Source organism: Malus domestica, chromosome 08, assembly GCF_042453785.1.
Source record: "Malus domestica chromosome 08, GDT2T_hap1".
In the NCBI taxonomy this organism is placed as follows: domain Eukaryota; kingdom Viridiplantae; phylum Streptophyta; class Magnoliopsida; order Rosales; family Rosaceae; genus Malus; species Malus domestica.
In genome coordinates, this window is record NC_091668.1 from 4,843,485 (window position 1) to 4,857,041 (window position 13,557).

The following is a 13,557-nucleotide window of genomic DNA, read 5'->3' on the forward strand; positions in this document are numbered from 1 at the left end:
GGGGCCCACCCCTGTTTTGTCCCCCGGTTCCCTTTCCATTTTCTTTTATTTTTCTGAAAAGTCTTTCTCTCTCTCTCGGTCTCACTCTTTCCCTCTCTCACTCTCTTCCATTTCCTCTTTTTCCCCTGAGTCTCTCTCTGTGTTCTCTCCTCCTCCCCGGGCACCACACATACGCACACCCATGTACACGCAAAATAACACGACGACACCACCCTCCGATTCCACTCTCTTTCCTTCTCACCACGGTGCAAATATTCCCCGACGAGTTATTGTCGTTTTCGACGAAGGTAGGTCAAAACACCCTTCCATCTTTCTTCCTAGTAGTCTAGAAGGATTCATGGTTGCTAAAATGTGATTTTGGTGAAGGTTTGGACATGAAAACACGTCAGGGAGACTTCCCTAGACTTCCGGCGAGGAACCTGTCACTTTTGAGGCAATTTCCAGCCAACCACAGTGAGTTGGCCAGCATGCAAGGTATTAATCTCTTCGTCTCCCTGAGTACTACAACTTTCCTTTTTGAATCACCCAATTTTGTTGAGTACTGAAGAAGTTATATCCATTTGAATCTTACCCAGTTTCTGGCAATCTCTGCGGCTTTCGAGGTGTTTTCTGGCCAAACCACGGCGAGTTAGATGTCTTGTGAGGTATCATTCTCTTCGTCTCTTCAAGAAATATAACTTTAGTTTTTGTTTCACTCGATTTCGTTGAGTATGGACAAAATTATGAACATTTAAAGTTAAGGAATTTTCCGGTCGAATTTCAGCATTCTTCTCTGGCGAGACTAAGAAACCAAGGCCTTCGGGCCTAAACCCATTCGAACCAAGCCCTTTGGGCCGTGCTTAAACCCAACCCAACCCCTTTTATTTTATTTTGTTTCTATTTATTTTATTTCAAACCCATAACAATTGGGTTTGGGCTTTCAAGCCCAATACCTTTCAAACCCTTTTTAGTTTTATTTATTTTGTTTTTGTTTTAAAACCCAAAGGCCTTGGGCCATTTCTGTTAGGGCCTTAAGCCCGTCAACCACTAAACCCTTTAAACATTTTAAACCCATACCCTTTTTAATTATTAAACCCCAAAGCCCTTTGAGACCAAAACCATATACCCTAGCCGGCCCAAACCCTTTATGTGGAATATTCCGTTAGGGAATATTCTATTGCTTTTACGAAATTTATCCAGTACCCTTCTTAGGATAATTAGACGTTCTGAATCCGTTTCCAACGTCCGTTTTCCCAAATTCAATTTCTATTATATAGTTTTATTAATTGGACCATTTATGTGCTTAGGGGCAATATTTGTGATGTTTCCGTTGTTGCTAGTTTGTGTGGCTTTTTGGCGGCTAAGTATCCGTGAATGGCTCCCTTAAAAAATGTATGTTTTGATAGTAGAAATGCACACATGAACAACATGTTTTAATGATTACGCTTTATGATATGTTTTATGAGATAACATGTTTATTGAGGCTAGTTTGAATTAATACTATTTTTCCTATAACCCATGTTCTTATAGAATATCCGATGGATGACGACGATATGATATTTAGAACATATTTCGAACACCTCTTTATAGTATAGATGATGGATGACTTTATACTATGAAATTGCTTTTCAATATATATATGTGTTCAATGATTTTGTACTTAACTAGTGGTCTTTTCTGTTACGGGACGTAGGCATAGATTTCGGTCCATCTCGGGCGACGGTTTGATGTTGGCATATGGTCTGGAGTGTGTTTCCTCTGGCTATTTAGCACAGGGACGGGGAGCCGGCATGAGGCTAAAGTGTATTTTCCTCTGACTGTTTGCTCAGAGACAGGGAACTTGCATGGGGCCTGGGGGTTATCGGACAATTCACTAGTGATTATTATATATATATAAGTTATGATTTGATTCGGAAAACCTATGTTTATCATGATATATATGTGTTTTCATAAAACCTGGGGGTTAATACGTTGATAACTGCTTTACTATTTATATTTCAAATTGGTCCACTTATGTTTGTTTTGTGCTCCCTTCAGGACTTAGAATTGAAGCATACAATCCCGACGTCCAGGCATTTCCGCATCGGCATCTTCGAGTCCTCTTGGTGTAGGACCCATTCTTTTATTCATTCAATTTTTATATAAATCCTTTTAGTGTTTCAATTAGTTGTATGCTCTGAATACGTTCCTTAAATGCATATTTTTTATTCTTTTAAATTTATAAGTCTTATTTATTCCTTATTCTCAGTATTTGCATTCAATAAATGGCTTTCGTCACCTTCGGGTATCGGCCAGCACGTGCCTATCCTGAATCATCTGGATCGGGGCGTGTCACTTCTCCTTAGTCTAGATAATATCATTTATTAAAAAAAAACAATCATTTGACAATTAATCTAATCATATCATTATCCATGTGCGAATGACCTTTTTTATAACCTGCATCATACGCCTCTTAAGATGTTTTAAATGTGTAAAAAGAAAAACAATTATTTGACAACTAATTTAATCACATTATTATTTGTGTGCGAATGATCTTTTTTATAACCGGCATTACACGTCTCTTAAGACTTTTTGAACATGTTTAAAAATAGAGAAATTGAATCACATTATTGCTAGCCTATTGTGAGGTACTAATTATAAAAAATAAAAAATAATAATAAAACACAAACACAAACAAATTAATTTTTAAAAAAATACTATTAAAATGATGAAAATACCCCCTGCCTTATTTGATGCATTATTTTGGGATGCCTTTGAAGTTTTTTGTTTTGGGGGCATTTTTGTCCAATTATTTTTGTTGAAGCTTGGTGACATCAAAACACTATTCACCTTTTCTTCTCTCTTTATATATAACTAGCCTTCATGCACGCACTCACGTGCATGCAGAAGGTATTTTTAGAATCACGGCGTGTTATGCGTGATTTACACGTTTAAATGTATTTATATGTGTAAATTGACAAAAGGAAAGTCAAATATTTGAAGTAAATGAATAATCTTATATCAAATATCGTTTGTTAAAAAGAATAATCATTTGACAACTAATTTAATCACATTATTATCCGCTTGAGAAATATTTTTTTTATAACCAGCAAATCACATTATTATCTGTGTGAAAAATACATTTTTTTATAACCGGCATTACACGTCTCTTAAGATGTTTTGAATGTATTTAAAAATAGAGAAATTAATATTTCATAAACATTTGATTGAATCACATTATTGCTAGCCTATTGTAAGGTATTAATTAAAAAAAATGTACTAATTTATCACCGGCGCTACAGGTCTTTTAAGATGTTTTGAACACAACTTTTATGATTTTCTTTATTTTTATTATATTTTTCTTTCCCCTTCACGTGGACACCATCAACTTTCACTCATCATTCTATTTTTTAATTCTTTTCTCCCTCCCCACTTATTATTTATAGGGACACTTTGGATGCGGTCCCTAACTATCAATATCCTTTGATTGAAACCTTGTTAGTTTTTAGTTTTTGATTGAGGTCCCTGATATTAATGTAATAATGTAAGTTACTATATTTTTTTAATTAAAAATTAAAAATTGAAATTTGTAATTGTTTATATTAATGAGATTTTAAATAAAACCCATAATTATGGGATTAAAAATAATAAAATATAAATTATTCTCTCTATTATATTGTGTGTGTGTGTGTGTGTATACATATGTGTATGGGTACATTAACCAAAATTAACAAAAAAAGTTATTGTACCAAAACATGGATACATTCTCAAATCAACGAAAAAGAATGTACCCATATAAGTTTAAACATGGATTAAAAAATTTGAATGGATTTTATATTAAAAAAGGGTACATTTTACATATAACAAATTGATATATTTGAGAATGGGTACATTTAAGATTAAAAAAATTGAAAAATTATATGAATGGGTACATTTAAGATTAAAAAATTGAGAATCTTTTTATATATAAAAAAAAACTAATAGGTACAAACTTAATTTAATTTAATTTTTTATTATTTTGGAAATGTTTGAATTGAAAATTAATTAGAAGTTTAATAGAGGTGTGAGTATTAAACCCTAAATTAATTACTAATTTTTATATTAAAAAAATTATATAATAAACATGTAAATTCATTATCACATTAATGCTAGGGACTTGAATCAAAATTTGAGAACTAATAAGGTGTTAGTCAATGAACAGTAAAAACTAGGGACCGGATACTAATTTTTCCTTATTTATATTATAATATTATATTTTATGATGACCAAATTACCCTTGCATTATTTGATATATTGCTATAATATTATATTTTATAATAGTCAATTACCAAATTACCCTTGCATTATTTGATATATTGTATTGGGCTGCTTTTGGATTTTTTTGACTGAGGGGCAATTTGGTCCAATTATTTTTGTCGAAGCCAGTGACACCAAAACAGCCTTCCGGCTCTATATATGGATTGATTTTGATGGGTTTGGTGCTTGAGGTCCTACCTCCAGCTCAGGCCTATGCCCGATTTTTCCAAAAAAGTACTACAACAAATGTTAAAAGTGATGTTTACTTCCTAAAACATTGTTACTGAATATAAAAAGCCAAGTATTTTTCTTGGCAATATTAACATATAGAGGATTTCTCCTGCGCACACGTGGGTTGTGCACACTTCATGGACGGCGCATGACCCGATTAAACAATGTGGATGACATATACCACGATATATCAACCAAATATCAACATCATCTTAATTTTATATTAACATATCAAGAATATTTACCATATATCGATGTAATATGTACTGAACATAAGCATCGTTACCATGCCATTAATTAAGTGTACTATTATCCGCAGGGAGAAGTCAGATACAGAGCCAAAGCTAAGACTTATCAAAGCCCAATTTCCAAAAGATATGGCATTTGAGAGTATGGTGATCCACTATCTATATGGTGGGCCTATCACATATGTTGCTCTTTTGGGTGAGATAGTGAAATAAACTTCTCTTTTTGGGCTGGGTATACATAATGCTCTTGAGAGTTAAATTCAAGATCTTCTGCTTACTAAACGTATGCGTTTTTGTTTTTGTTTTGTAGCTTATCTTGCATGTTTTTACTTTTTAGGTTTTTTTAGAGGGGTTTGGTCCTATGTCGTCTTTTTTTTTTAATGTATTTGTTTCGGCTTATTTTTAGCTACGTCTTATTGAGTTCTATTTTAATCTCACTTTCTCTCTGTAACTTAAAAGTCACTACTTTACTTCTTAAAACTCAAAATTCGCTTCACTTTGACTTGTGGACTCTCTGTTTTCCTTGAAACTTGTAGGTAGTCTCCTGAAACATATATGTGACACAACACCCAGTAAGATTATGCCACATGTGTTATAAATTTGATTATAATTCTTCATTATGCATGAACATTAAACAATAAGAGAATAATAAGTTTAAATTTTTTTTGAAGAGATGAAAAAAATAAAAAAGAAATTGATTAGCCTAGCTCACACAAATCAAACCCACATAAGAAACTAACGGATCTAAGGCAATGTCGAGCGAATTTTGAGTTTTATAGAGACAACTTTCAAGTTTCAGGGGCAAATTGTGATAAAATCGAGTTTTAGAAGGCAAAGTGAAGCAAATTTTGAGTTTCAAGGAGTAAAGTAGCGACTTTAGAGTTACAGGGAGTAAAATGAAATTAAAATCGAGTTCCAATTGGCGTAGATAAAAATAAGCCTTTTTTTTCCCTTGAGGGGTAATGTTTGTCTTCTCCCTTTTTCTTTGTATTTGGTTTTTCAAGAAAGGGTAATGTTTATGTCCTCTCTCTTTTCTCTGTTTTTCGTATTTTATTTTTATCACTTTATGAGGTGTAAGGTTTACATCCCTATAATTAAATGTAATATTTTTTTTTTCATATCAATAAAATTTTCTAAAAAAAGCTGAGCTACAAGAGCTCATTTCCTATAATATTTTTGGGCTGAATAATGAAAGAAATTTGTTCATTCTTTTTACACTATTTTTAAATCTGAATATTGGATAAATATTCGTAGCCAAAGCATACTCTAAAATCTTATCCAACTGGTTTGGTCCATCTGGATACCACAAGAAGTCACCTCACTGTCCTCACTCAGAGTTCCTTTTAGTTAAAGTTTCGCATTAAATAATTAAGAAGTTGTATATAAGAAGTTGGACTACTTTTGCTATCTTATAGATTTTGGTGTGTAACTTCAAATTTCGCATTTGGTATCAGACGAAATTTGTACATCAATGAAGTTCAATGACCACATTTTTTCTGCATCAACAATTTAAAATTGTCTACATAAAAGTTAGGCGTTTTAAATTTTAGAGTTGACTACTTGATTAAGTTATAGATTGAACAGAAAAACATTTCAGACACAAGTAAAAATCTTAAACTTCATATTCTTATCCCCAATGAGGAAAGTTTAAAATAGTTAAGTTTTAAAATATCTTAAACTGCCCTTATAAAATAATTAATTTTTGCTTCTTACGTGAAATGGGAAGTCCCCGCGTGAAATTAGTTAATAAAGTCTTTGCATCTTTCTAGATCTTAATAAAATAATCTTCCACTAAGAATTCCTTTGCTGGATCACCTTATTTTTTTGAGGTAAAAAGTACGATATTTATTGCAAAGCGGAGATCACGTAAATACTAAGGATATTATGTTTTTTGGGCTTTGATAAAATCTTGTCAAGGTTTTTAACCCGGTCTAAGTGAAAATAGCGTTCCGCACGACAATAAAACTATCCTCACATGACAATACAAAACCAATCCAACCTACAATTTTTCATCAAATAAAACATCCCTAATAAAGTCAGAGAGGGGGGGGTCTTCAAACCACAAGAATTGCTGATTACCTCCAACTCCAATAAAGTTTATAAAGCGGACAAGATAATAACTACTAATATGAATGAGAATTGTTATTAACACTTCAAAATTCTTATTCTACACGTCTAACTTTCTATATTCAAAAAGAAAAATACACTTGTAAGGAGTGTAGAATGAAATTATAACACTTTCCATACGAATAATAAAAGAATGAATTATCATATTTATGTGATAATTTAAGGCTAAATGCAATATAATATTGACAAGTGGAAGAAGAACCTTCTTACAAACTTGAGAAACGAGACAGCAAGTACCAGTTCTCTCTAGAAAGTTCCTCTCCACGGCCTTAAATATAACACGTTCTCTCTCCTCCACATCACAAAGAAAGTACACTCCAAAATATCTTTGGGATTAGGAGAGAATCCATTTCCCCCAGAAAGCTCTCAAATTTCACTGCAGAGCTCGAATTCAGCAACTCAAATTCCAGAAATCGCATCAAATCCGAAACCCAATTCTCAAAATCCTCTTCCAGAAGTAAAAATCCCGTCTTTTGGTACTGAGGTTACTAATAATTTGTGGGAACCGTGAACCATGGATGGAGTGGTGGTGAAAGAGGAGGAGATTGTGACATGCACCGTCGGCTCATCGCCGCGGCCAGTAGAGGGGCTGCACGAGGTGGGTCCGCCGCCGTTTCTCACTAAGACGTTTGAAATGGTGGAGGATCCTTCCACGGACGCCATTGTTTCCTGGACCAGAGCTCGCAACAGCTTCGTTGTGTGGGACTCTCAGAAGTTCTCCACCACTCTCCTTACTCGCTACTTCAAGCACAGTAACTTCTCCAGCTTCATTCGTCAGCTCAATACTTACGTAAGTACTTTAAAAACATGATTTTTCTTGCATTGTTCTTCATAGGTTCTTCATATTCAATTACTTGTTCAACTTGCCTGTGGATTCTCATGAGTGTTCTCTGCATGATTGGTAATTAGTTCAAATTCCATCTCATATTTTCTAAAAAAATTATCTGCCTGCTAATTTTCTAAACATTTTTTTGGTTTAGTGTAAGAATTACTCGAATTGTCCCTTTGTTGGATTACTTTACATCCTTATCCGGGAAATATCAAGGCTTGCTCATCAACTGAATGCATGCAGGGTTTCAGAAAGGTTGATTCGGACCGATGGGAATTCGCCAACGAAGGGTTTCTAGGAGGGCAGAGGCATTTGCTGAAGACCATCAAGAGGAGGAGACATGTCTCACAGAGTATGCAACAAGAAGGTGGAGGAGGAGCTTGTGTTGAATTGGGGCAGTGCGGAGTAGAAACCGAGCTTGAAAGACTGAAAAGAGACCGAAACGTTTTGATGACGGAGATTGTGAAGTTGAGGCAGCAGCAACATAATTCAAGGGAGCAAGTCATGGCAATGAAGGGCCGGTTGCTGGCCACGGAGAAAAAACAGCAGCAGATGACCACATTCCTTGCCAAAGCACTCAATAGTCCATCTTTTCTCCAGCACCTTGTTGAGAAGAATGCTAAGAACAGAAAGTTGCACGGTATTGAAATTGGTCGAAAACGCAGACTGGCTGCTAGTCCCGGTCTTGAGAATCTGCAAGAAGCGCCTATAATCGACGTCGAAGACTACTCAGCGAACCAGGATCTGGGAGAGTTGGCAAATATGGAGCCAGATATTGAGAACTTTCTCTCAACTGCTGCATTGGACAACAAATTGAGCAGTGGTATCAAGGACCCTAATCCGAGTTTAGTACCCACAAGTACTACTGGAGGCCACTTGGATTCTGTTAGTGAGACTATATGGGAGGAGCTGTGGAGTGATGACCTCATTGGTGGCAACCCGGAGGAGGAAGTTGTCGTGGTGGGCGACGAATCAGAAATCGAAGTTGAGGTGGATGATTTGGTTGCAGAGCCGGCTGATTGGGGTAAGGACTTGCAAGACCTTCTTGATCAAATGGGTTATCAGACCCAACCCAAGCTGTGACGACGATAACAAAATTTAAAGTGCAACGTGTGCTAGTTGGTCCCCTACAACTTCATTCCTATATCTATATATTGGTATATTGATTCAAGAACTTGGCTTTTCATTAACTAATTGGTATGTATGTTTGTTGATTTGCTGTAAGCGATAAATAATGCAACGATCTGTGACGTGCAGAAGGGCTGGTGAATGTTGCAAAGGGCCCAACACGAATGCTGCTGTTTCTTTGTATCCTTTGATGATTGTGCTTAATTTTAGTGATTGCTGCTTCCTGCTTGTACTATTTGAATGTGTGTTTCTTTGTATCCAATGGTCTTGATTTTCTGTTTCTTCTTTCCTGCATTGCAGGCGGAGGAGCCATCGGAGACCGGAGAAGGGTTTCGATCCTTGAAGCTTATGCTTTAATTTGATGTAGCTTTAGATCGATGTAGCCTGTGTAGATAGCAGTTAGCAGTTAAGTAAGATGAATCAGTTAGCAGTATTCAACTTAATTTTGTTGATGGATGATTAGCGTTAATTTGTTTCCTTTTAATTTTGTTGTTTAGTTAATGTAATGCTTTGTTTTTCTATATGAACTAGTATTTATGAAATTATGATGAACTGTGTTTTCACTGATTACCTTATGTATAAAATCATACACGTTTCACGTAATTCTATTGGTTCATGTGTTGCCTTAGGATGGAACCTCAAGTTTCATTTCCACACATCGACATCCTTGTACGTTTATACTGTTTGGACATGGGGCCTTTCGGATGCATTGGTAGAAATAATATTCCTCACAAGGAGAAAAACTCTAACTGATTTTGAACAAAATAAAACTCACTAATTAATATGGAGAAATCTCCGTTTCTTTGTTGTTTTTTTTATTTTATTTTTTTAGAAAACTTCGACGGTACTGAAGGAATTTTATTGATATTACAAAAAAAAAGTTATTTAGATATAAACCCATGCAATTATTATGTAAAACCCCTCCCCAAAATTAGGTGTAAAACCCATCCCCAAAATTATTATGCAAAGCCCATTCAATTATTATGTACACCTAATTAGGTGTAAAACCTCTCCCCAAAATTATTATGTAATTTTAATTTTTGTCTAAAAGTATATAGAATCTTGCAATTTGGTCCCCTATCCTAATCTAATCCGAACCCTCCATCTAGATTTTCTTTCTCCCTCACGCTGCCATGTGGCAGCCCACAAACTCTCTCTACCTCTCTCTCTCTCTGCTTCCCTCAAAGCTCCCTCAGATCTTTCATTGTCTTAGCTTTCAACTCTCACTCTCTTGAAACTCTCCCTCTCACTCTTTTTCTCGATCGACACACCCATCTAAATCCTTGTACCCTGACGATGGCGCATCACCACCACTACCACTAGGTACTCTCTCTCTCTCTTCCTCATTCCCCTCCGTGAAGCTCTGGGGCACCCAGAGGACACCTAACTCAGGTTCGGTGAACCATGGGTGTGCGAGCTCAGGTCCGGCTACCTCCGGCTGTTTCATGGCTCATCGCAAGTAGCAACCTTTTCCTCTTGTCTTTACCTTCGTTTCCGCACCTAGATCGTAGGCTAAGATGGCATTTTGACGTTGACCGGAGCACGAAAGGCTCCGGTCTCCTTCCCCGGTGAGAAAACCAACCCATACCTTTGAGGCTGTGCAAGTTGGGCCTTCGGGCCGTTGCGTCCGAGCCCAAAACACTTTTGGGAAAACTAAACCCAAACCCAAAGAACCAGCCTTGGGCCTAAGTGGAACTTGGGCCTTATGCCCGTTACCCCTAAAGCCTAACCTAAATCCTTTAGTTTAATTTTATTAACCCAAAAAACAATCGGGCCAAGCTTCAATGCCCAGCCCAATTGGAAACCCTAATCCCCTTTCGGACTCAGGCCTTAAAGCTGTGTAGGCTTAGGCTTTCGGGCCTTGGCATCCAGCTCGTTTCCCCTTTAGCCCAAAACCCTTGGACCTTAGAACCTAACCTAGTGGCTAAGCCCAGGCCTAAGAAACCAAGCCCAGAACCCCCAACCCAGTTGACCGGACCCTTTGACCCAGCCCAATTTGACTCGGACTGGTTTGACTGACCCGGTTTGACCTGGTCAAAGCTAATCGTTGACTTTGACTTTGACCGATCAACGGTCAACATTGATTTTTGTTGACTTTTTCAAATTTTTGGTCGGGACCCCTCCTAAGCTAATTTCAACGTCCTGAATCCGTTTTTTATGTTCGTTTTCTCAAATTCAATTGTTCGAGTAGAGTTTTATTAATTGGACCCTTTATGTGCTTAGGGCATTTGTTGTGGCGATTTCATCTTCGCTAGTTGCATGACTATTTGACGACGAAGTATCTGTGAGTGGACCCCTTCTGAAATGCATGTCTTAATAGTAGAAATGCATACATGAAATGACACGCCCCGACCCTGAAATTCCTCGAATATCAGGATAGACACGTGCTGGCCGACACCTGAGGGTGACGAAAACCATTAATTGATTACAAGAGTAATGATTAGGAGAAAATATTCATGAATAAACATTAGAATTTAAGAGTAATAAACAAAGTTCAAGGAAGTGTCTAGAGTGCATAGAACACAATCTAATTCAAGATTTACAAGAAGGAAAGATCATTACAAGATATCACACAAGTGGGTGATATATTGCTACTTGTAGGGGAATGCCTCGTACGTCGTGTCGTAGTCCTCGTTTCTAAGACTTGAATGGGGGCGCAAAACAAAGGTGAGTGGACCAAGTTCATATATACAATAATAATAAAACAATTATCAAAGTACTAACCCCCACAGTTTATATATAATGAAAACTACTAGCATAATAAGTGATGGATTTAATCAAAATCCTAGCATGCCCAAAATATCTCAAAAGTCATATCGTGGAACAACATCGCGGAAATCAAAACAGTAAACGTATCAAAGATCGTCTCGTAAGCGTTGTGTGTGCAGCTCGTGTGTGTGTGTTTAATTAGTGTGTGTGTGTGTGTGTGTGTGTGTGTGTGTTTAATTAGTGTGTGTGTGTGTGTGCGTGCGCGTGTGTATATATGCATGCCGTGCATGTGTGTGCTTGTGGTGTGTGTGTGTGTTTGGGCTTAAGCCCAAACCACCATTTTTTCACCCTAAAACCCTTTTTAACCCCAAAAACCCATTCAACCCTAACCCATTCAACCCAAATCACTTAATTTACTTGGTTCAAACCCAAATCTTTTAGAAAATCCTTTTATTTATTTATTACATTTTGTGCCTAGGTGAAGTTGCTAGTGAGGAAATTCTTAATCCTTATCCTCGCAACTCTTCTGCTAAGGCATATTTGTGAGTGGACCACTGGACCCCTTCTAAAATTTCATGATTTTATAATTTAATTGCATAAATGATTAGCATGCCTACGAATTTATGATTAGATTTATGTTAAGCTGTTTACTGAATTTATTAATTTTCGTCTCGTGTTTTTGGTGAGGAATTAATTGTTAGCCTATATTGAGCTATATTTTAATATATCGTAATTTTCTATAAAAATCATGAACTGGTAGACTATATGATGGATGACGATAGGATACTAGAACATGTTTTAGAAACTTCTCTTTATAGTATAGACAATGGATGACTTTATACTATGAAGTGGTTATTTACGAGAGGCGTAACTATTTGTGTGTGCCTAGAGGACACTATGCTGCCTAGGGTGAGGATCAGGTGTTGGCATTTAGGCTGGAAGAAATAATCCCTAGCTACGGGTTGAGGGACACGGAGCAGGCATTGGGCAAGGAGTTGGTAATCTCTGGCTACGGGCTCAGAGACCACAAAGCATGTACTGGGCCGAGAGTTATATTTATTCAGTGATCTTTCTAGCAGCACACCGCGCTTACGAGATGATCGATGATACGTTTACTATTTTGATTTTCGTGATGTTGTTCCGCGATATGACTTTTGAGATATTGTTGGCATGCTAGGATTTTGATTAAATCCATCACTTATTATGCTAGTAGTTTTCATTATATATAAACTGTGGTGGTTAGTACTTTGAGAACTGTTTTATTATTATTGTATATATGAACTCGGTCCACTCACCTTTGTTTTGCGCCCCTATTCAGGTCTTAGAAACGAAGACTACAACACGACGTACGAGGCATTCCCCTACTAGTAGCAATATATCACCCACTTGTGTGATATCTTGTAATGATCTTTCCTTCTTGTAAATCTTGAATTAGATTGTGTTCTATGCACTCTAGACACTTCCTTGAACTTTGCTTATTACTCTTAAATTCTAATGTTTATTCATGAATATTTTCTCCTAATCATTACTTTTGTAATCAATTAATGGCTTTCGTCATCCTCGGGTGTCGGCCAGCACGTGTCTATCCTGGTATTCGAGGAATATCAAGGTCGGGGCGTGTCAGATTGATATCAAAGCATGGTTAGGGTTTCTTTCCACCAATTTGGTAAATTTCAGCATTTCTAAATCTTGTTGTCTTTGTCAGAATCATGACTAATCCTGGTGGGAATGTGCCTCGACGACCTCGTACTTCTATAATGAGGGGAATCCAGCAGTTTACTAATGCTTTAATGAATGCTCTTCCGGGTCATAGACCGAATCGAACGTATCTAGAAATTGCTAGAAGTTATGGAGTTACTGAATTGAAATCTATGGGGAATGGTGAGGAGGCTGAGCAATAGTTAGAGAAAATGGAGGATACTTTAGAGGCTATGAAGTGTCCTCTAAATGAGTGGGCAAACACTGCAGGTTTTTTTAATCAAGGTGATGCTAGGAGTTGGTGGAAATCAACGAAGGAATCTCGTCCACCTG

The 13,557-nt window shown here is 36.7% G+C and overlaps 1 protein-coding gene across 3 annotated transcripts; it reads left to right on the forward strand.

Moving 5' to 3' along the window:
• The first annotated feature begins 7,158 nt into the window (after positions 1 to 7,158).
• LOC103440772 (heat shock factor protein HSF30-like) lies at positions 7,159 to 9,384 on the forward strand. Of its 3 annotated transcripts, none has more exons than XR_530148.4 (3): positions 7,159 to 7,650; positions 7,933 to 8,846; positions 8,947 to 9,384. XR_530148.4 is itself a non-coding variant. In XM_029106764.2 (3 exons), exons 1-3 carry the CDS (start codon positions 7,375 to 7,377, stop codon positions 9,177 to 9,179), a joined length of 1,119 nt encoding a protein of 372 aa, XP_028962597.2. In that variant the 5' UTR covers positions 7,168 to 7,374; the 3' UTR covers positions 9,180 to 9,384. The 3 variants fall into 3 exon arrangements, 2 of the variants coding, with proteins under 2 accessions (XP_017189116.3, XP_028962597.2); XM_029106764.2 differs by having other exon boundaries at positions 7,168 to 7,650; positions 7,933 to 8,713; positions 9,118 to 9,384; XM_017333627.3 differs by having other exon boundaries at positions 7,162 to 7,650; positions 7,933 to 9,384.
• The last annotated feature ends 4,173 nt before the right edge of the window (positions 9,385 to 13,557 follow it).